Source organism: Eulemur rufifrons, chromosome 29, assembly GCF_041146395.1.
Source record: "Eulemur rufifrons isolate Redbay chromosome 29, OSU_ERuf_1, whole genome shotgun sequence".
Classification (NCBI taxonomy): domain Eukaryota; kingdom Metazoa; phylum Chordata; class Mammalia; order Primates; family Lemuridae; genus Eulemur; species Eulemur rufifrons.
Genome location: NC_091011.1, coordinates 69,171,353 through 69,195,658, shown reverse-complemented (window position 1 = coordinate 69,195,658; position 24,306 = coordinate 69,171,353). Strand labels below are relative to the sequence as shown.

General features: G+C 37.1%; 1 protein-coding gene across 1 annotated transcript in view; it reads right to left on the bottom strand.

Moving 5' to 3' along the window:
- Window positions 1–3,680: 3,680 nt before the first annotated feature.
- MDFIC (MyoD family inhibitor domain containing) overlaps window positions 3,681–24,306 on the bottom strand; it is an 81,021-nt gene continuing 60,395 nt past the window's right edge. The window contains exon 4 of the mRNA XM_069462094.1: window positions 3,681–4,583. Coding sequence (XP_069318195.1) covers window positions 4,336–4,583 — 248 coding nt within the window. The 3' untranslated portion in view covers window positions 3,681–4,335. The remainder of the gene's footprint in view (window positions 4,584–24,306) is intronic.

Below are 24,306 nucleotides of genomic sequence, written 5' to 3'. Positions count from 1 at the left end.
TCTTTTGGTGAACATTAAATGGGATGTGGTGAGGGATTGAGGGTATAAATAATGGACAAATAAACAGTGAAACTAGAAGCACTGCAATAATTCAATCCAAAGGCAGGAAACTACTTATGGCAACATCTGGCTGCTTAGGAGCTATAGTTGTGACCCTCGTGAAAAATGTCATGCTGTTGTCTCAGCTTGAAAAAGAACGGGGTGAAGCAGATCTGCTTGCCTAGAGACCCTGCTTTCCAGATGGAGCTTGGCCATGACTTTGTTTATAAACCTTTTCACTTACAGATTGCCTATTGACTTCATTAAAATTTGATCATACATACAATATTTTGAGTCACAGCCCTTTAAAGGGAACGATCACTGATCACTGGGAATTTTGCAGTGTAAAAATACATGGTGGATGTAATCACCAATGATGGTTTTTGCAAAACTCACCCTCCACATTAGGGCTGCATCACAATGTTATCCCCTCTCCACAATGTGTTCTATTTTTACCAAAACCTCTAAAAGTAATCTTAAATAGGTAAGTAAATATCAGCAGTCTCACCATTGGAACGGTTTTCTCATGGGAGGTGCCATACTTTTTCCCTGGGTTGACACTTCCTGAGGGCTCTGTGATTTCCTTGAGGTTCCTAGTACCAATCCAAGCAAAAAAAAATACTCACTATAAATTTATTGTTATAAGGGGTACATGGAGATAAAGGGTTGAAAGGACTCTGTTGCAATACCCAATCTTTGATTAAAAATATAAATAGTAAGTATGGAATAAACTCTATTCAATATATTAACCATTGTTTAAAACAAAAATGATACGCTCTCCTGCATTAGTGTAAATGGAAGAGAAAAATGAGTATTATAGTATTTGATGAAATTTTATCTTGCCTGTCAGATTAGATGCAGCAATCCTACAGGCCTACAAATCACAAGTAATTGGAAGGGGCATAAAGGTCTTGAATAATTTGAAAAATAACCTTATTAATAAATAAACTTATTCATTAGGTAGTTGGGTAAATCTAAGCATTTAACTATAGTATTCAAGAAGGCAAGACACAGAGTCTCTGGGTTTGACTCTTATCTATGTTAGGCAGTGATGTCTGATGTTTAAAACACAGAATCTAGGGCACTGATAGAGTTTGTATGGATAAGAATGGAAAGTTATTACATAAGGTTGCCTTGGTTACTCCTTGAACTGCTCAGATAAACTGACTATTCAGGTGTGGAAAATAGATACATTTAATACACTGTAAGAATACAAAAATAAAATTTGCTAAATAAAAAAGCTTCTCCTAAAGTCATAGTATATTGTTTTAGTTAAATATTAAAAGCAAGACATTTACAAAACTGGTGCCACTAAAATACCTAGATGGAAATGCTTTTCATGATTTACTTCTGTGTAAAATTCATTAAATCTAATACCTAATTTCCTACATCTTTAAGTATTTTTTATCTTGGTGTTCAATCTTAGCATATATAAAAAATTACCTTAATTTTATAAATTGAAATATAATTCCAAAGTCAATAAATGAAACCAATTTACTAAAAAATGTACAAAATTTGTATTTTTAAATATTGTGAATTTCTAAAAGAACACTATTTTTTGAAGTCACATATCAACTATGATTTACACTATAAAGATCTGTATCTTTCATAGTTCACTTATGGGCATGAGTCATGTGATTTACATAAACAGACTAGGAGATCTTCAGAAAAGGATGTAACAGGATTAAAAAAACCTTCAGGTTTTAAATTATGGTTGAATTCATTCAAATATAAATCACTATATCAATTAGATATGAAAATATGCTAAAGCACAATAAAGATAAAGAAGTACTTTTTTAATTTTAAAATAATATATTCAGGATAATACAGGTCCAGTTTAAAAATATTTAAGATTACGTTTCCACATTTAAAAACAGACCAAATCTGTAACAGGACATTACAGCACTTAGTCACGATTGCCATACAATTCCACAAAACATTTTACATACAGAAATCCTAAAAGATATTGAAACTATTTTCACATTTGCCTACTTTTTCATTTTCTTTTTGAAATTATACAAGATGCTTTATGGAATTACTGCCCAGAGTAGACAACAGAGGAAAAATACTATGAATATAAATATGAAAATAAAATTCTGGTATCCATTAATGTTCTCCGTTATGGAGAAACATTATTTAAAATGTGCCAATATTTTCATCGCAAATAGTAGCAGGATATATTTAAATATTAGACAAACCACTTCATTGAAAAACTCTGCAGGATAAAAAGTTAAATATTCTAACAATTCCAGGTCATTAGGAGGCTTTATGTGCTCATAAACAGATGATACTCTTACATTCTAATATATAAGCATAAGTTAATTTTGGATATATGTAAATATTCAGATTATGATTATTGTGAAACAGTACAAAGATCTCCTTATATTTGATGTAACAAATGAAAGAAAATCTTCAGAGGAGAAAAAGGGAGACAGCTGTTTACTAGAATTCTATTTAAATCTAACAATTTAAAGGTTTTGTGTGTGTGTAAATAGCACTAAAAGAGAGATTCAAGAGTTTGCTAACTTTTTTTTTTATTTCTTAAGCCCTTTAAGTAATGATGTAACTAGAAACCTGGCTTCATTTCAAAGGAAAAACTATAGGTGACATTCTCATGCTTCAGGTTAAAAATCTCTCTTAAAAGTCTAGATTTGCTAAAGGCTTCCTAAAAGTATGTTTTTGTTGTTACTACCAATTTGATATTCAGCCAGAAAAACTGAAAATAATTATTAATCCCAAAGTATACTTTTAAAACTTCTACAAGGAATTCTATTAAATGAAACCAAACTATAATTTTGGAGAGCTCAAATTGAGTAGGAGAGCAAAGTAAGAAAATTCACTCTCCCTTTCATCTGAGCCACACAGTCTCTATGTCTCAGTAACTACATAATTAGTCTTATAATTGACTTATTTCTTTATACTTAAGGATCTTCATAACCTGCTGTATTAGTTTAATTTAACATAAAATTGCAATACTGAGATTTGGTCACACTAGTGGATGTCTAGATTCCCTCTACATTGGAAGGAATGGTTTGCATTTAAGATTAACTGTATGTATAAAATATAACATTGGTTAACAAACAAACCAAAACAAACAATATCCCTCCCTTACAAAAAAAAAAAAAAAAAAGACATAAAGCTCTCAAAATAAAAGAAATCCTTTGAATAAATCAAAATCAGAACACTGGGATTTTAATATAATGCAATTTCAATTTAAATGCAATTTGTCAAAAGTATTCAATCTTCTTTATAAAAAATAGCTATTATTTATAAATAATTGCCTTATAAATAATAGCATTATTGTTTCATCAAAAATTATCATAGCATTTAAATTACAGGTAAGAAAATGCATATTCTTAGTGAATTTAAATTTTATTGCTTTAAAAAGCTGTATGTCTGCCACACACAAAAACAAAATATGCTGAAGACATTTTTCTTTTAACTGGTTAAAGGCACAGTCCAGGCTGTCCATCTTAAACGTTGTCCTAAATCTAAAGAACTCATTCAAGTAGGAGATGAGTCACTCTTCCTAAGAGGCTTCCTCAAATGCCACATCCTCCTTGAAGCCTTTCTGACTATTCTGGTAGCTGCTTTCTGGGTATCCCTACAGCCTTTTGAGTTTCCCTCTTTTGTAGTCTTCATTTCAGTAATGTTTTCTAGTATGGTTCATTCTTTACAGGTCTCTTTCCTCTGCTAAACTGCATATTCCTGTGGACAGGAGAGGAACGATGCCCATCTCCACAGTCTGGGCAAGAAAGTCTACACAGCAGGCACTCAAGGTGGGTTGAATAAGTGGAGAAGATAAGGAAGGGAGTGCAGAAATCATCACTGGTGGCCCAACTATTGTGTGGGTTTTTTTTCTCCCAAAGTGTACTTTAAAGCAAAGAATGCTTACTTTTAACCATCAATAGATACACACCTAAAAATAAACTGTCCGGTTTAAATAATATATTTGGAAATAACATATTTGGAGCAAGGGACTCCTAAGAACGGTTAGAAGAAACAGAAATATCAATAAAAAGGAGACATTTAATATGAGGGGGGGTCCAAATGTCCCTAAGTTATTGTAACCTATTAAGAAGTTTAAAAAACTAAAAAAGTAGTTGAAATTTCACATATTAAACCATGTAGATTTGGTTAAAGAAAAAAGGCATTCAGAGATTACTTAAAATAACGAGTTAACAGTGCAAATACCGCGATGCTTTATGAGAATCTTACCATGTGCTTTTCTACCCCCTCAAAAGAAAAAAAAATTTAAAACACTCTCCAGTTTTAACACAAACAAAAGATAAATATTTACGAAGGAAAACAGATTCCACAGCATTCCATACAGATTTCCAAACAGTCTGATGATTCACAACAGGCATCCATGATGCCACAGTCCATGTCACAAGGGCAGTTACAGTCATCCCCCATTTCATCGCCACAGCAACAGCAGCAGGCTTCTGAGGTGCAGATGCCACACGACGCTTGTCCCAGGACAATATTGCAGAGGGTCAGGAATTCACAGAACAAGCACGCCAGGATACAGTGGACACAACAGTCTTCATTTTCAGTTACGAGGAAACCACGTAGTGAGAAAAAAGAAGGAACACAAAATACATGGCATCAATAGACTGAATAAGAATTGATCACAATAATTAAATAAGCCACAATCCAAATGAAGCAGGAAGCTCAAAAAAGAGCTTAAGTTAAATTCTAGATGAGTAATCTTTACAACTATTATTAGATACTGACTTTGGAAAAGAAGTTGTAGTGTGTGCATGTGTGTTAGATCATCACTCTCACACATTGTGCAGTGGCCCTTAGTCCTAGGTACCACTTGTCTATGCCCCTTACCCATCTTTCCTATATCCTATTACTCTCAGTAACACTGGGCTAAAATAGTTCCACAATATTTATTAAAGTCCTTCAGAAATAGAACTCTCCTTCAATTGCTCTACCAACCTGCTCTAAAATTGGAAAGAAAATAATTTAAACATGAAATATTTGGTGTATCATTGAATAATTAATTCAATAGCTAAACCAGAATCCATTGAACTGGGATCAATATAGTTTACTTTCCAATACAATTGACTCAATTCCATGGTTTCACTTTTCTTTTCTTTAATTTCACAAGAATTCAAAGAAAAGAGTGAGATGCTCCATTGGTTTTGGAATAATTCTTTTGCCTGTTTCTAACAAAGGGGTTTGTACCTTAACAAAAGTGAACAATGACACAGTAACATTGCTTTCCCACTTCCTTTGGTGGCAAAGGAACATGTAGATGTGAAGTGACAGAATTCGTCTGCTGCAAATTCCTCTGCTACAAATGCTTCAAACACCAAGTTCCTAGGGCAGTCTCATAGCTCTACAGGACTATCTCTAACCATTCCATCATGAACTCCCCAACTCCTAGAATACCCCTCTGTTTCTCTGCAGTCTCTAACTTTGTACAGAATTCTAAGGATGAAAGGAGGAAATGTAGAAATACAAAGTCATGCTCTCTACATCCCAGATGGTGAAAAGAAGGGAGGTCAGAGAAGAACTCAAAAGGGAAACTCTAGAGTTGCTTGTAGAATTAAAGGCTAACAGGATACACCAATCTTCTCCTTTTTTTTCTTCTTACTGCCAAATCCACTCTCACATATGTTAGTTCATGCAGCTATGTGAAAGAAAAAAATCATAGAGTTTTAAGAGGCTCCAAGTCTCTCCATCTTCCCCTAATGTTGGTTTTTGCTAGTACCCAATCTCTTCAGGAGAACCCTGAAATCAACCTACATGAATCCAAGTCTATGATCTTACAAAGTTCTAGGTTTCTAGAGAGTATACATGGTTTCTCTCTATCAATTGTCTTTCTATACTTTAATCCCAGTAGTCTTTTATGTCTCTTCAGTTGAGCTTTTCCAGGATTATATTATCATCATGGTTTGTAAAATATCTAAAATGTTATAAACTGTTAGATTTGTTATTATTAAGAAAATAGCATTTACCTGCAGCAAGCCAGTTTTATTTGATGTACCTTCAAATGAATACCCATATTAACTAATTCCAACACTACTTTATTGAGACCTTAACTTTCTCTTCCATTGTGGAATGCTTAAATTTCAAGACTGAGTGAGGGAATTTACCAAAATTCACTTGATATTAAAGAACATTTAACCAAATATTGTTGAAACCCAAGAATAGTTATTGAGCATGTAGATTCTTTACATACTAGCCATAAAAGTCATCGCACATCATCCATATGTCATGGCTTTCTTTTCAAATGTCCCACCCAGCCTTAGAAATAGAAGGTTACAATATCTGAAGCTTCCTTTGGTCCCTTCCTGAGTACATCTTCTTCTCCAGAGAGGTAATCACTGCCTTAAATATTGAGTGACTCTTTCCTTTCCTTTTCATTGTATTTTTTACAACAGTGTCTGTGTAAACATCCCTATACCTCAGAATGGAAGCCATACTATATGCGTTCCTGTGAGTAGCATTCTTTGCTCAACATGACAAGTTTGAGATCTACACATGCTGATTCACATAGCTGTCATTCACTCATCTTCCAGGTGTATAGTATTCCATTGAATTATTATATCATGATTGATTTATCCATTCTACTATTTATGGATATTTTGGTGGTTCCTAGTGTTTTTGCTGTTCCAAGTATTGCTGTTTGATACAATTTTGTGCAAGTCGCCTAGAATACACATGCTAAATAACTAGCAGTAGGATTGCTGGGTCACAAGATTGGACATGTTTAATCTTATTGGGTCACACCAGATTTGTTCTCAAAGTGATTACACCAAAATTGACTTCTGCCAACTAAGTATTAGAGTGCTCATTGCTCCACATTCTCACCAATCTATGAAATTGATGGACTTTAATATGTGCAAGTTGGTTGAGTGTGAAATGGCACCCATGGTGGTTTTATTTTGCATTTATTTCCTTGTTTACTAATTACTTTGGACATCTTTTCAAGTTCATGAGCCATTCATGTTTCCTTTTCTTTGAAACGGGTATTCAGTGTTTTCATGTTTCTCCTTCATTTTTTTGAGTTGCCTCCTTTTTATTATTGATTTGTAGAAGTTTGTCATATCCTCAAGATATCTTTCCTTTGTCAGCTATGATTCTTTTCTCTCAGCATGTGCCTTTCTTAGTTAAAATAAACTTAAAAAGGGTAGATGAGTTAACTTTTAGACCCTGAGAGTTGAGGTGATGAAGGAAAATTCAAATCTTGTAGTTAGCTGGAGATATGAGATTACATGGTTAAGGATGTTAAGTGGCAGATAAGCAAATTTGACACCCTAATCAGTGAAAAGAAGAAGAGGAGGCATTAACAAGATTTGATAGCAGAATGAAATAAAAAGTTGTAATGTCTGATTCAAAACAAGGAAGTCTGGCCATGCCTATATACAGAAAGGGGGAAGAAACCAATAAGCAATGAGGAGGGAGAGACTGAATGTTATTGTTATGAAATCAAAAGTCCTCAGGAGGAAGAGAAATGGGAGTGGTATTCTCAACTAAACAACTCATTGTTGCTCACAGGATATATTCATTTGAGGATTAGTATCTCTTTCAGATCTTAGACTACAATGACAGATGTCATGCAGAAATTGAAAGTCCTAAGCCAAGAAATGAATCTCTCCTCACTCCTACTTTTAGTAAACCAGATGTACACATTAATTTAAGTCTGTTAAAATGTCATTTTATTTTTAGTAGGCAAAGAAAAAAAATTTAGTAGTTCTCAGCTCTAAGTAGATCAAACGTTCTTTTTCTAACCTATCTTCTTCAACATAACCAAACTTCTACAACTAATAGGTATGAGTGGTTGCTTTACTAGAATGTGAAATCTGGCATTAATGCGGGAACAGTATTTATTTGCTCTTTTCAAAATGAAGAAGTGGGTTATCTTAGGAAATGAAATGTTTTCATCACTCTTCCATTAAAAAAAAAATAAAGAAACTTTGTACTAAATTCTGTTTTAAGCTCTTTATAAATATTGATTCATTTAATACCAGTAATAGTCTCAAGAAGTAATGCTGGTATTATTTCTATTTTACCAATGCAGAGACGGACTTACAGAAAATTCAGGAAATGTTCCCAAGGTCACTGAGGTGGTAAGTAGCAGAGCGAGGATCAGGACCCAGGCCACTCACCTCCCAAGTCCAGGCTCTAATGCAGCATGCTATGCTGCTGCTACGTGGGTCGCTCACCTCTTACACTTGCTTGATCTTTCCTGGAGGAAGATCAGTTAAAATCCAAAACTTTCTGCTGATTTGTTTTGTTCATCTGCTTTCGTGTTAATCCATATTCCTTTTCTTTTCTAAAGATTATTCTGAATTTCAGTTTTAATGAAAGTTGATAGTAAATGTTATCTTTCAACATGTAAGAACAAAATCATCACCGAGTTGATGAATTAATAAACTGCCAGTCACGTTGCTAAAACAGACATAAGACAGTAGGCAGCCTAGAAAGGGATGATGTCTCCATCAAAAGAAGCAAGTCAGTAAATCTAAAACATAAAAATTATGGTCCATAGTTACATGAACAAGAGCTATATAGACATGATCCAGGAACTCTAGTGTCAAAACACAGGGTAATGACAGAGACCTCAAAAGATTAAGCTCTTTATGTAAATTTTAAAACTTATAAAAAATAGAGACATCATCTTAAAACAGAGGTCCTATATTATTTACTAGAAGAGTACTGTGGGCTACTCTGAAATCTATTCACAGGTACCTAAACATGCCACAAACCAAAATGTGTTTTAAAGATTATAGAGACATTAAATAAGCTGAATCTACAGAAACACCCAACAGAAACACATTCATTTTCTATGCTTTATAAGTAGAGAAATATCCAGAAATGACAATAAAAAATAAACAAACAAAAAAAAAAAAACAAGAAAAAGGATCTTTAAATTCTATCAAATCAATTAAATATTCTAATTCTTATTCCTTGCCAAAAAGGTTTTCTTTTTTTTAGGCTGCGTTCTATAAAGAGTAGTTTGATTGTGACTAAGGGTAATGAAAGGGTTAAAATAAACTAAGAAGAAATAGTTGTCATAGTTTCTACCCCTATAACTGCCAAAGAGAGTCAGGAGTCATAAAAGGCATAAAGATACTGGTTCAATTTGAAAAAAAGAAGATTATAAGAATTATCAAACTCAAGATGGCTTGAAAAGAGAAACGAACTTTAAAAAAGATGGGTCCTCTGCATCCATGTGGTTCACAGTCAGAAATAATTCTTTTTTCCCTGTTCATGAGGTTTTCAGTTTTTATGGTTTTATTTGGTTGGTCATTATTTGCAGTTATTGCCAAAAGACTTTAACCTCTGAGAAGCCAACTGGGTTCTGGGAAAGATGCCTGTCCAAAACTGGGCCAAGCAAGAATTGCACAATTCAGCGTACTTACAGGAGAACTCAGCACAACACTGACAACTACTGTAAATTTAGGAAATCAAAGGAACATACTGGCAGCCAAGTAGCTAAAAACAAAGCATAAGAGGAAATCTTTAGCACAACATTTGATTAACAAGACAAAACCAAACCAAAAAACAACAGCAAAAGAAAAAACAAAACAAAACACAAAAAAAACTATTATGAATTACTAAAGACACACCCCAAACAAAATCTTTTTTTTTTTTTTGAGACAGAGTCTCACTCTGTTGCCCAGGCTAGAGTGAGTGCCGTGGCATCAGCCTAGCTCACAGCAACCTCAAACTCCTGGGCTCAAGTGATCCTCCTGCCTCAGCCTCCCGAGTAGCTGGGACTATAGGCATGTGCCACCATGCCCGGTTAATTTTTCTGTATATGTTTTTCGCTGTCCATATAATTTATTTCTATTTTTAGTAGAGATGGGGTCTCGCTCTTGCTCAGGCTGGTCTCGAACTACTGAGCTCAAACGATCCGTGTGCCTCGGCCTCCCAGAGTGCTAGGATTACAGGTGTGAGCCACCGCGCCTGGCAAAATCTTTTGGGTGCTATGAAAGGTCATCAGTGTCACAATCACGCAGCTGGTGTGTCTCCCCGCCTCCCCGACACCATTAAGGTAACAACTGGCACCGACTTAAATAGCATCTTGGATGACTGGCAGAAAATGTCTGGGACTGAACTTTTATTCTGTTTAAAATGAAACTGAAGATTAGTTTTTGTAAAAACTATTCAGTTTATAACAACATTAGCCCAGATTGATTCACCTAATCAGTATGTAGCAAAAAATATGGTAGGGGACATGAGAAAGGCAGTTTGTTAGAGTGAAAGGAGGCATAATCGAGTCATCAAAAAACTATTTATACAGTAAACTCAACTATATTCTAAACAAGCCTCTTGTATTTATTTCCTTTCCTTCTTTTAAGATGTGGTATGGCAGGTGCTCTGAATTTCTTGGAACAAAGATACCAAACAGCTAAAGCGGAGTACAGGAAAAGACAGGGCAGAGAATTCTGAGAATAACCCACAACCCATTTTTAAGAGAATGCAGATCTGTATCTGTCTTATCTTGACGAATTTCTAATAAGGTTTCCTACGAAATAAAATGCTCACAAATACTTTCTTTTTTCTTTTTTTTCAACCCCCACCCCGAAAATACTTTCTTAATGAGGCCCCCATCACATACACTATATACTGAGAAACAGAAGTTCATTAGCATCTAGCATGCCAACAATGTGCCAAAAATCAACTGCAGATTAGAACATAAGCAGTCAGTTATGTGTAATTAGTAATTTAGGAAATTGCTCTGAGATCAAACCCGAGTCTGTAGCTTCATCATGAAAGCTACTGAGCACCCACAGTTGTTTCCGTTCTTTAGCTGCTAAGACTCCCATCTGTCCAGTGGTGGTATGACAGGACTCACTGTGCAGGTGCTTGACTAGGTGGAGGCATCCCTCTTCCCAGATATTGCTTTATTGCAACTGTTCTTGCTCAATACAAACTCCAAAAGCAAGCTAGAAAGTGGGTTGTGGTTATCCTGAATCACAGCCCAGATAGCTAAGTGAGTATCTAGCCTCTGTGAAAACCCAGCTGTGAGGGACGAGACAGACATCTCTGGAGAATTCTGCTCCTCAAGTGTGTGTGGGGCAGGAAATATTTACTAATACCGCACAGTAGCTCAGCTCCAAGTAGCCCCATGTCGCCAAGACAGAGGACGCACAGCGTTTCTGGCCAGCGGCCCTAGGCTGACCTGCTGCCTGAATAAACTGGCCTAAAGTGCGCCTCCTGCACAGAACCTTCTGGCATAGGGCTGTCCTGAGAGGCCAGGTGTCTTAGCCAGAACACAGTCAACATTTTCCTAGTGGGGAACAAAGTGAGACAGGTCAGAAGGTAAAAAGAAAGTTTGAAAAGAGCTACAATTTCCACTGCAGGACAAAGAAAACCACACTTTGGGAAATTGAACAATAATCTTTACTATTACTTTTAATCTCAACAAAGTCAAAATAACCTTGGAAAAAAACAGCACCGTTCTCCAACGTCCCACAAAGGGACTCGTCAATAACATTCCTACCACATGACCAAATCCTAGAATCCATTCCAGTCCTATGGGAGGTACTTTCGTATTTTAAATTACAGCAAGTGGATAGCACAGATTTTTTTGTTTCTCTTATTCATTTATTCTGTTGCCTGATCTATGGTTGAATCATTAAGTATTCCAAACTCTCAGACAGATCTGATCCAGTAACTGTCGGTCATGACTTAACTCTAGCACTGGTCCAAGTAGTTCTTTCTAAAGAGATGCATTTTACAAAGTCTAGGAAGATCACATACACGTCAGAGGACCTTTGGATTCCCAGAAGCTTAACAAAGAAATCTGAACAGGAGTAAAAGTTCAGTTATCAGAGGTGTTTATTTAAAACATTTTACATATCAAGTTAGCATTTGGGCAGAGGGGAGGGAAAAAAAAGGCTAAAAAATATCAATGGTGCAAATAATATTTGCAAATAATTTTTATATTTGTTTACTGAATTTCTAAACTTTAAGATCACAAACTTAATAGCTGGTTATAATATGACTGTCCTGATAGGGCTATGATGAAGATTAAAAGAAATAATGGATATAAAGTGCTCAATAAAGGATTTAACAAGTGCTTATAAAATACTATTACTGTGATAGCAATGACAAAGATGGCAGAATATTTATTCTAGAAAAACCACACCTGTCCATCTACCTAAGTTCCATTCACTCTGATTCCCACACCAACATCGGACCATTCTATTTTAACCTAAGAAAGTTTGTAAAAGGCTCTGATCACAGCTCAAACACTTGAAAAGTGAGAAACAACCAAGAAGGCAACTCTAAGAGACAGAATTTGCACAAGAATGAAGCATAAATCTGCCCAGAAAGAATTAGTAATCTTGTGGTTGGCTACAGCAGAAAATTTAGAAGTAATAACTTATTTTTTCCATATTTCACTTATTATCCATTTATTTTCTCCCAAAGCTAGAAAGCCAAAACAGAGTAAGACTATACTTTACCTGAACCTATTCAATGCCCACTATTTTAAGTTGAGCAGTTGAAATATCTCTAACACAAGTTTAAATAATGGCAAGGTTGAGTATAATTTTTGAATAATAAAATCTACTTTAGATCTTAAAAACCTCTTCTTTAGAAAGAATCAATGTCCAAAGGCCTGCTCAGGTTGGTAACAATACCATTTATGGGTAGGACAAAATATATGAAAATAAATCCTCCAGTTTTTAACAAAAACGTGTATTTGCATAAAATGATCTAAAAACTCTTTCCGACATGCTTAATATTTTTTCCAATTTTATCTTCCCAACTATGTTTATTTCATAATTCACATGTTTAGGCTTCACCTCTTCTTATTTGTCCTTGGTTTAAACATTGTGCAAGGCATGTTATGAGAAGAATCAGTTTTGTTTTATTTTGTTTTTTAAACCATAATGTACCCACACTGAGTGGCTCCATAAAGGGTTACAGTGATGATGATGGTGAGTAAAATAACACTCCGGCCCTATCTGACGCCCTTAGTCACTGATACTAGCCTATTACAGAGATGCACAGATTTGACCAGGTCACCTATGACATGAGATCTTCACAGCAGCCTGGGAGGAAACACACACACTCTAAGAGAAGGCCGACAGTGTTCACAGGACTGGGAGCACGCACAGCAGTTCTCCAGGCACCTGACCGACCATAGCTCAGCAAGGCCCCAAACGGCACCTCTGCAATCTAAGGGGCTGAGAGGTCCCCAGCAGTGACTGCCCCTGCAGGCGCCCTCAGAGGCAGGGGCAGCAACCCCAGCAGGAAGTACAGGCCTCACACAGGCAGGAGGAGCCTCTCCCAGAGAAGCCTAGGATGAGCTCCCCAGTCCCCACGGAAGAGACAGGCCCCAACCAAAGAGGCACAGCAGTCTACCAGACACGCCAGGCAAGATGAAGAGAAACAAGCAGAGTGAAATGTTACAGCAAAATGAGACACCAAAGCACGTTTCAAAGCAGTGCACAGGAGGTAAATCCTATTATTTATGGAATTAATTTGTGAATCAATGATGGCATTGTTACTCTTTCCACATCCCTCCCTCTCCACCCATGTTATCTATTAATACCATTTGATTTTTCATAAGGCACTATCACAAGCCTCAGATGAACAGGGCAGCATGACACTGAAATTATAAGGCATAAATACCTCCACCTTAATTTAGTGGACAGACAAGTCTGGAGCCAAAAAAAAAAAAAATCTATGAACATGTTGTTTGCAAGTATACTCTAAAATTGATGAAAGCAGATAAATGTGGTTTTCCCATATAAAACAAACAAAAAATCATAGCTCAGTGTACTACCTTAAATTGTGGAAAAGAAGATAAAAATAAAAACCCTCTTACTGAGATGCTTCCGAATCCTCTGCATTCCACCCAGGCCACCCCCCAACTGAGTTCTTCCTGAATCACAGCTCATTACCTCCTAGTACCATTCGGCCAGAACTACAAAAATAAATGGCTGTAATATAGTGCGGCTCTTACTGCTGTTTGTATGTTTGGTTTAAATGAGGCTATTAGCAACATACTTGGGGCACAAAAACAAAGGTGCTTCAATTAAGGATCACCCTCCCATCTTCACAAGTGGCACAGCCAGGTAGTACCCTATTTACGAGGACCGTGATACTGGAAAATTACAGCTGGCTTTCTAGTCTTAGCTCTGTCCCTAATTGGCTGAGTAATCTTGAACAAGTCATTTCACTCTGTGTCGACAGGCACACAATGAAGGGGAAAATGATCTCCAAGTTCTTTTCAAGCACTAAAAATCTAGAAACTTATCTATAACCTAGAATCTAGACTCTACCTATAACCAGTAGATTTTACAGTCTAGCTCAGAGTCTTTTTTTTTCTTTTTGCCTTGAATGAGGCCATTACTGGTTTAATGCAATATTCAAAGCACAATGGAACGTTAATTAATGCTGAATATAAGTTGACTATAAGTTGGCTGAGCCCCAGGAGCAGATGGCCGTGCTGTGCAGGACCCATGAGGACACAGGCCCTGACTGCCTTGTTGCAGAGATTGAATGTGGGCCCAGAAAGTAGGCTTCGTATAAACAACAGGCAATGGTCAGAGTACAAACTGTGTTCTCTGGTCCATAGAAGGCACGAGTCACGTGGTATTAGCCACAGAAGACTTTCTGAAGTGGCCAGTTTATAGGAAGTGGAAAAAAATGTAATAGAGTCCTCATTCCTGACCAGCATAGGAACCCAGACACGAGGCCTTGGTGGTTAAATGTTCGTTTAACAAAACTTCATGAGCATTTGGCTACATGCCAGACACTGACTAAACCGCAGAGATGAATCTCAAGGAACACAATGTATAGTGAAATAAAAATATAATTACAATACAGTGTGGGAATGGTTGTGATTCAGATAAACCCATGGGACCGGGGGTCAAGGATGATCAGGAGCACTAAGATGGTAAGTGACTCACAGCCCTTGTCTGTGCATCAAAGTCATGATGTGGCCATCTGGGTCATTTTATAGATGAGGAAACCGAGGTTCAAGAAGTTTATATAAATGATCCAAGGTGAAAAGCTAGTAACCGAAGGTCCGGGATTCGAATTTAGGTCTGTGTGATTCCAAAGGCTTTTCTCATTACCAAGATATACTGTCTCCATGTTTTATTGTATTAATTTCTATTTTTATGTAGCAACCTTTTATATAGTGTTTACTATGTTCCAGCCACTGCTGTCAGCAGTTTACAAATATTTACTTACATAAACTCTTACAACAATTTTGTAAGATGGATGCTATTATTGGTCCCATTTTACAGATGAGGAAACTGAGGCACAGACGGATGAAATATTTAATATCCAATTCAGACTTGTAAGATGGAGCTCTACTAGGGGTGGGAGATAGCACAGGGTAAAGGGAGGACGTTGGGGTGGTCCCTGAGCTGTGCCTTAGAGAAGTGTATGTTAGGTGAAAAAAAAAAAAAAAAAGCAAAGTTTGTTCCGGCCAGTGGGAAAGTTATGCAAAGGCACAAATACAAGAATATGATAGCATTAGAGATCCAAGTGGCTCCATATTGTTGGAGCTGGAGAAATCAGGTAAAACGCCTTCAATTTCCCATGTCAAAAACGAGGCCGCAGGAACAGCACTGCATAATATATAATAATAGAGTGTCAGTGAGGTCAGGCAGGATGACTTTGAGGAAATACAAAGGAGGTAGGATTAGCATGAGTAGATAAGACACTGGATGAGGCAGTGATGGGGAGAGAAGAGTCAAGTGTGACCCACCCCTGGATGGTGGAGCCATTTACCAAGGAAGAAAAGTAGTTTGGTTTAAAGGATAATATGCTGAATGGGAGACATGTTAAGTCTGAGGAGACTCAAATGGAGATGTTCACGTGGCAGCTGAAGATACTCACTGTTCTGGGGCCTGGAAGGCAGTTAGACCTGGACTGGGGGGTAAAGGTGGCCGAAACTCTCATTGTGACTAAAATTATTCAGGTGCCCAGGGAGGATGTACCCAGTGAAGAAGAGAAGAGATGAGAGGGAACAACAACATTTAAGGAAAAGACTGAGGAAGAAGAGCTGGCAGAGGAGCCTGGAGAGCGAACATGGGAGTAGAAATTCTAGAAGAAGGCGGTGCCGTGGAAGCAAGACAGAAAAATATCTCAAGGAGGTTGTGTCCGATACTCTGTTTGGCCAGAGACATCTCAGTGATGTATGAAGCGTGTAAATGAATAGCAGTGAGCTGGGGAGGGACTGGAAAGTGAAGAAGCAGAGACCACGAATGCAGATATCTTTTCCAGAAATCTATCTGTGAAGAGAGGGAGAAACGTGAGGAAAAACTACGATGGGACGCAGAAGCCAGGAGAGACACACGCACCCACACACGACCACCGCACATACACTTGTAGATAGGAGGAGAGTTGAAACTCTCTCAGAGTAGGAAGGGGTCTACTGGCTGGCGTGAGTTGACGACAGATCTGCAGAAACAGGATGTGAGCTACAACAGGAAGACGGGCTTCTCCTCCTTTGAAGTGCAAGGTAAAACAGCTTCCGGTTTAGGTGACTTTGTAAGGCCTGGGGTAGAGGGACTGTGGGGAAAAGCCGATGGCCACTTCTCCCCTCGGAGAGTGAGGCAAAGTTGCAGAGAGTTTCTTTCAAGAGAGTAGCAACACAAGGAGACAGCCACTGTGGAAAATGGGAGAGGCAGGCCTGCTTGTCTCTGCGGTTTGCTGCTGTGTCCAAGTACAGTACCTAGAAGAGTGTCGGCCACGGAGCAAGCGGTCAAGCATGATTTGTTGCATGAATCTGGGACAGAATAAAGACCTGCTGCAGGATTCTGAGAATCCAGTTGAGACCTGAGACCACACGTGTGCAGTGATAGAGATTTTTATGGTCAGCAGGGTTTCCTTAGTAGTGTTCAGCTCCCTGGTAGTGACAGAAGTTGAAAAGACAGATTTTGGGTTCTAAAAGGTAGGTATGCCAGAATGACAGGGTCACAAGCAAGTTAGAAGTTTCACCAAAAGACACAAATCTGGAAAGGGGGTAAAAATGTATGGAGGCCAGTTTTAAATACACACACACACACACACACACACACGTATATATCGTATATATTTTTTTGTAGTCAACTGGCATTCAAGAGCCAGTAGGTTCATACTTATTTCTGACTAGAAATGTATTTTTTTAAGGCAACAGAAAAAAAAAAAATCAAAGGCACTTGATTAAAAAATAAAACAGAATTCTTCTATATACATTAGCACACAGGCCTTGGCACATGGCTGGCCTTTCAGACACACCTGTTGACCTGATGCAATTCATCTGTGTGGCCTGAGGTAAAGATGACTTTGGGTTTTACTTTAACTTCTCCTGTCACTCCATGGAACACATTTTCTAGGAGATATCTACCACAGATGTTGAAATGTTCTTTCTTAAATAACTATTCTTCTGTCATTCCAAAATGCAATTGCTGCATCCCTCACTGAGCATAATTATTAGGAAAAAAATAAACTTCAACTTCTAGTGTCAACTTTAAATTATGTTATGTTATGGGGATGTTATTCCCCAAGAGGTCCAGTTCCTCCAGTTTGATTTCCCAAGAGAAGTAACGTTAGAAATTTAGGCAGATTTAATATGTCTTTGGAAAACTAGTATATCAATCCATTTTTCTCTTTTCTTTCAATTATCTTCACATTTCCCCCAAACTCCTGGATTTCTCAGTCTTCTAAGAGACAACCACTATTTATTGGTATGAATATTTTTTTCTCCTTCAAAATAAGGAGCATTGTTAATTTCCCTGAGCAAACTGTTTTATAATTATTCTATTTTATTCTTCTAATTGCCTCCTACATTCACTTGAGAGGATGCCTACCACCTTCCATTTATCCCTTCCATCAAGTGTACAAGAGGAAGGGAAACCAGCACAAATTACCAGGGTCCTGTGCTTGGAAGGGGGCCCGAAGCCACACTACGGTGCATATCAATTCAAATCCCACTGGAAGATTTGCCTAAGAGCCCTGAAAAAAAATGTGCTACCAGGTTGTTGATTTCGAAGCATTTCCTGTGTTTTCTCCTGTACTTATTTATGGAGAGTTAAATTAAGACTTCCCAAATTGTAGCAGACAAAAATTATGAAGTTAATTTTCTCCATTCTTCTGTATCTTGGCATTGCTGACTATGTATTGGGAAAAGTATGACATTAAAATGTAAACATGAAAACAACAGTTACTTACTAATTTACTATTTAATATAATTTTTTTAAGGTGGAAATTTGGATATGTCCTTTATTATCATTTCAATATAATATGAGCAAACAAAGCTATTAAAAAAAAATCTGTGTTGTCTGCATTGTGAAAACTGCACAGAGAAATGTAAATTCACAAAACAGCTATGTTACAAAAGAAATTGTTTTTTACCATAAAGAATGCTTAGGATGCAAAGGGGTACAGCATTTTTAGTTTTAGTATTTGTGGAGGTTATTCTGTGGGCCATGGACACAAAATATTTTTAAATCTGTAAAATAAAATGCATAAGATTTTGAAGAAAAACAATTACGTCAAAATAGTTATAATATTAAAAGCTGAGGTGGAATAAATGTATGCTGCTTTTTAAACACATTCACAACAAGATAAAGTAGCATCTGATAACTACTATAATTTTAAAGTGGTGATTGGCGGCCGGGCGCGGTGGCTCACGCCTGTAATCCTAGCACTCTGGGAGGCCGAGGTGGGCGGATCGTTTGAGCTCAGGAGTTCGAGACCAGCCTGAGCAAGAGCGAGACCCCATCTCTACTAAAAAATAGAAAGAAATTATATGGACAGCTAAAAATATATATAGAAAAAATTAGCCGGGCATGGTGGTGCATGCCTGTAGTCCCAGCTACTCGGGAGGCTGAGACAGGAGGATCCCTTGAGCTCAGGAGTTTGAGGTTGCTGTGAGCTAGGCCGACGCCATGGCACTCACTCTAGCCTGGGCAACAAAGTGAGACTCTGTCTCAAAAAAAAAAAAATAAATAAAGTGGTGATTGGCACAAACAATATTTCATGATTTCTGCAATAACTGTCCTACAGATATTAAAATATCAGGGACGAAGTCACAGGTACTACTAATGCTACTGAGGTTTATTGTCTACATTTATAATTGAGAGAAATACTAAATTTCATTTTAAGTTACAAGGTTAATGAAATTAAGTTGATTATTTTTTCTCATCGAAGTCATGAACTCCTCAAAGCTAAAGACCCCTGAGCTAGAGGGTCATAAGTAAATCTTTCAAATTGCTTCTAGGGTAGTCAACTTAAACCTTCTATACAAAAAATTCATCTTGCAAGGGTTTTCCAGAAATTTGACAGCTTTATACCATGAGCTCTCCTCTATCCTATTTCACCCTATACTAGTTGAGAATTATACATATTAATTATAAAAGGTTCTCAAAACTGTAATAGTTTAACACTATATTTAAGTATTTAGAAAAATGAAAACATTTCTAAGAGAAACAAGTATTTCTATGTAACATCAATTAGTTTTGGGAGTCAGAGAGGGGGGAGTCATTTGGGAATGTATTTAAAAAAACCCCAACAAACCGCTATGTACTCTAAAAGAATAGAAATGAACTCAAATACATGAGAATCTAATTCAATCTAGAAAAAAATCATTGTGGAAAAAGTCTTGGGTCTTAGATAAGAGATTTCTGGAGCTATTTCTTTTAAGCTACATACCCATACTCACAAAGATACAAACTAAGAATAAAAATAACTGAAAAAGTATTAAAGTCTAATTTTTGAAAATGTCATGAATCACTGCTATTTGGGTTCCCATAAGTTGTAATTTATAATTGAATGGAATCATGCAAAATTTTCAACTGAAACAGGTAAGGAGAGGGGAGGGAGCACAAGTAAGAAAAATAAACAAGGGAAGAAAGGAAGGAGCTATGAGAGAGAGGTGCGGGACAGAGACGGACAGAGATGTGTTAATAGAATGTGCACTTTGGAGTAATGACCAAAATCAGACAACTAAAACCCTGGACCTGGCAGGCCAGATCTGCAAAGACGGAAGGTCCTTTTACTATAGCACAAAACAAACATGCTCCTCACCAGGAAAGGCACCTTTTGTTCCTACTCCTGAAGAATCTTCTCTTCTTTTTTAAAAACTCCATGTTCAAAGTTAATTTTCTTCCAATATGAAAATTCTCTATTCTGAAATATTTTAGTGTCCATTTAGTGAGGAAAACAATAGATGTTTTGAGCATGCAGAAATAGAAGTGGGGGCACACGAAAAAAGGAATCGAAAGAATGTAGTAATAAAACACTGAGGGAAAAAGCAGGAAAATTATGAAGGCATCAAATACAATAATAAAAAAATACAGAATATAGTATCATAAAAAATAGTTTCAGTTAAAGACAAAGGAACATGAATGTAGTCCAGCTAAGCTTAAAATTTAAAACATTCTCCTTCTTGCAGATTTCTAATAACAGACCACACGGTATTTGGACATGAATTAAGGTATGTATTACACATCAGTACATTTCTTCACTTCAATAGCTGATTTAAATATACTTATTCTTCCACCCTCAAAAATACAACTCATTTTTCAGAAGGGAAAATACTTTAGCTAAAGTAAAATTCAGGCTAAAGTGAAATACAAAATATAAAGAAAATATTTTGATTTATTACAAGCATCTGAGATGAAGTTTTACTATAGGATGGTTATCTCAAATAGCTGAAGACAAAAATTATATTCAATGAATAATACTTGGATACTATTTATCTCTATATACCCTTTATAAACTACAAGACACTGATGAGTCATTAGCCAGTTTTTGTCAGAAGATTCAAAACATCCTGCACATTCTGTATCTTTTCCCAAAACCGTCTTCCTCTGAATTGTAGCATTACAGTATCTAGTGCTATTACTGTAACTAAGAAATGTTTTGAAATCCTTCTAAAATGAATGGAAACTTTTAGCACATTTACCATCATTCCAAATGATAAAATCTTTTCTTAGGTAGAAGGTCTTCAAAACTTGTAAATCTACTATGCCAAATCCTACTGGCCATTTGAAAAATCTCCAGTTAAAGAAACAGAAAGTCCCTCATATGTGTAAGACGAAAGCAGTCACTGTAAAAAGTAATGTCCTCCAAGCATGGCTCCTTTCTTTTAATGATCTAAAATCTGAGAAGGATGATAAGACACATACACACAATTACAACATTCAGGGCACTTTGCATTGGATCACCTCTCCTCATGCCTACTTAAGAACATCGTCCTCCTGTGTCATCGGCCTTCTGTCAGCTCAACAGCATGCAACCAATATATCCCATCTCTAAAACCATCCCCCTTTAGGAAAACTCCTTGCACAGAGTAACACAGACTTGCTATCTTCAATTTTTCTCTTCCCATTCTCTCTAGAATCCCTCTCAATCACCCTCTGACCCTATCACACCACCAGAAGTATGAAGGTCACCAATGACGTCCATATGACAATTTCAATGGTCACTCCTCATTCATCTTCTCGGACTCCTCAGCTGCCTTTGACACATGATCACACTCCCTCCCTTTTAACACTTTGCACCATCACTGACTACTCATCCACACTTTTTTCATGGTTTCTCTTTATTTTCTGATCTTTCCTTCAAGGAGTGGCCCAGGGCTCAGTTTTTACAATACTTCTGCACTTTACCTTCTTTCTGGGCAGTAGTTCTGAGCTCTGCATTCCTATCAGTATCATAAGGGGAGCTTCTGAAGGATGCTAAGGCCTCGGACTCACTCCACTCCAAGTGAATCACAATCTCTGAGCCAAAGCCCAGGGTTGTATTTACTTCCTGCTCCCTTTGCCCTGAAGCTCTTACTCCAAATACCCAGATGCCAGACTTGAGAACCCCAGCCCTAGGCGATCCTATCTATTGTACATTCTGTACCCTGATGACTCACAAAATGTATCTCAAGCTGCAGACCTTTCCTCTGAACTCCAGCCTCCCCTATCCAACCACCTATTCCACACCACAGCTTATATATATACATACATATATAAATATATCATATATATATATATATATATATATATAAAATAGGCAGCTCAAATCTAACATATTCAAAACCAAACCTATCTTCTTCCAAGACCCAAACCCTATTCTTCCCACAGTCTTCTCACCTTGGTTAATGGCAGCTTCATACTTTCAACTGCTCAGGCCAAAACACTTGGAGTCATCCTTAATCCCTGTCTTTCTCTCACACTAAAATCCCATTCTTTAGCAAATCCTGTTCTGTCCTCAAAATACATCCATATGCAACAATATCTCATCGCCTTCACCACTGTCACCCTAATCCAACCCTATCATGAGCCATCTGAATCACTGTAATAGTATCACAGCAGGTCTCCCTTCCTTGCCCTTGTGTATTTAGAGTCTACCTTCAGCACAAAAGGCAAGATGATGTTTAAAAATGGTAAAGCACATCATGTCAGCCATCAGCTCAAAGCCTGACACAGGCTTCTTACCTCAAATCAAAAACCTTACAAGGACTCATTAGGCCCCTCCTTCTTAAGTTCTTAAGGACATCTGATTTTAGAATATGATATCTGAAAGTATCCAATCTCTTTGTTCACCTCCAAGAATAACATGATGTTAATAAGATTTCATCACCTTTCATAAAAACTTGGAGGAACAAAAGTCATAACTTTTGTCAGATTCTTAAAGAAGCCCATGAAACCAAAAATGATAAGAATCACTGTGTAAGGTACTATCACAATTAATCAAAAATCCATGTTTTTTTTTTTTTTTTTTTTTGTTTTTTTTGAGACAGGGTCTCACTGTCACCCAGGCTGGAGTGCAGTGGAATGATCACAGCTCACTGCAACCTCAAACTTCTGGGCTCAAGGGATCCTCCTGCCTTAACCTCCAGAGTAGCTGAGACAACAAATGTGCGCCACCAAGTTTAAGTGTTAGCCATTTCAAGCCATTGCTTGTGACACAAATTTAATGATGAATAGGACATACTAAAACACAAATTTACTTTAAATATATTTTAAAATTAACCTACTGTTTTCTATTTTTCTGGATTATGCAATGGTTTTCCTAATCAGCTTTCCTATCCTTTTCTTCTCTTTGGTTTTTTTTTTACCTATTTGTTTTGTTTTATTTCTCATACTATGCATAAAAGCTATAATTAAATTCAATTAAGGGCCTTATGAGTATCGACTATAAGAAGCTATGAACTTCCATCAATTTGTGGTCCAAAACACAAGAGTCAGATTTTTGGAACACAGATTTACAGGCCCCTGCCAATGCCTTTTTGTTAAAATGCAATTAATGCTCATGGAATGAGGTAGGAGTGGGGACTAGAGATAGGCTTTTTAATCACCAAAGGTTACATTTCTTCATACCAAGACATTCCATAGAAATTACTCAGAAATCTTCTAAGATTAATCAACCACACAACCCATACAGAGCAGAGCCATTGAGGTCAACAACCAGCAAATGCTCTGGTTGCTCAATTCTCTTGCTTTGCCTAATGCAAGTACAGTCACTTATTTCAGTGTATTGAACTCTAGATAAAGCTATGCTGGCCTGTCAAGAAGGTATCATTACTACCTTCTTGTATCTTCAAACTTTTCTAACTTATCTCTCCTGGATCTTTTGTACCCAAATGTAAACATATCCAAATTGTTCCCACCTATGGAAACAAATATGCTCAGAATGCATATTTGACTGCTGTTCCAGTTCTACCCAGATTTACCCCTGGGCCTGAACCCCCTCATTCAGTCCTAAACCCCTAAAGAAAACCTTTGGGTCCTCGACTGCCTGCCCTTGGCATAACTTGGGCTGAAAGCAAACTTTCATCTCCAGCCTGGCTGCTGTGCCTACATATTATTGTTTGACCTTAAACAAAAAAAAAATCACCTAAACTTTTCATCACTGTATATTAAAAAAACCCCTTGATGTGTTTATAGGGTCATAAGAGTTATTCAATTCTTTCCATTTAGCTTATTATTCTGAAACCTGGTTTCTAAATAGTCTCTTCATCCAACAGCCCCACACCCCAGAGCTTCCTGGCCAATCTATCTGTATCTCCATTGTTTCATTTCCTCTCCACCCACCTCCAGAGTGAATGCTAAGCTAATATAAATTGCGAGAGCAGAGGCCTAAGATAGCCTGTCTATAAAATCAAAAACAAAAAGTGAAGGAAGCGGAGTCCATATGTAGCTGACACTTCTATCTCTTCAATACGATGGTCTGCAAGGCTATTGGTTATTATAAAAGACCTCTGAGATGCGAGGCACATTTTGAGTTGTCTCTAAGTTTCAATGTTAAGTTATATATTTTTCAGAACCTTGGAAAATCTTTTCTTTGCTCCTC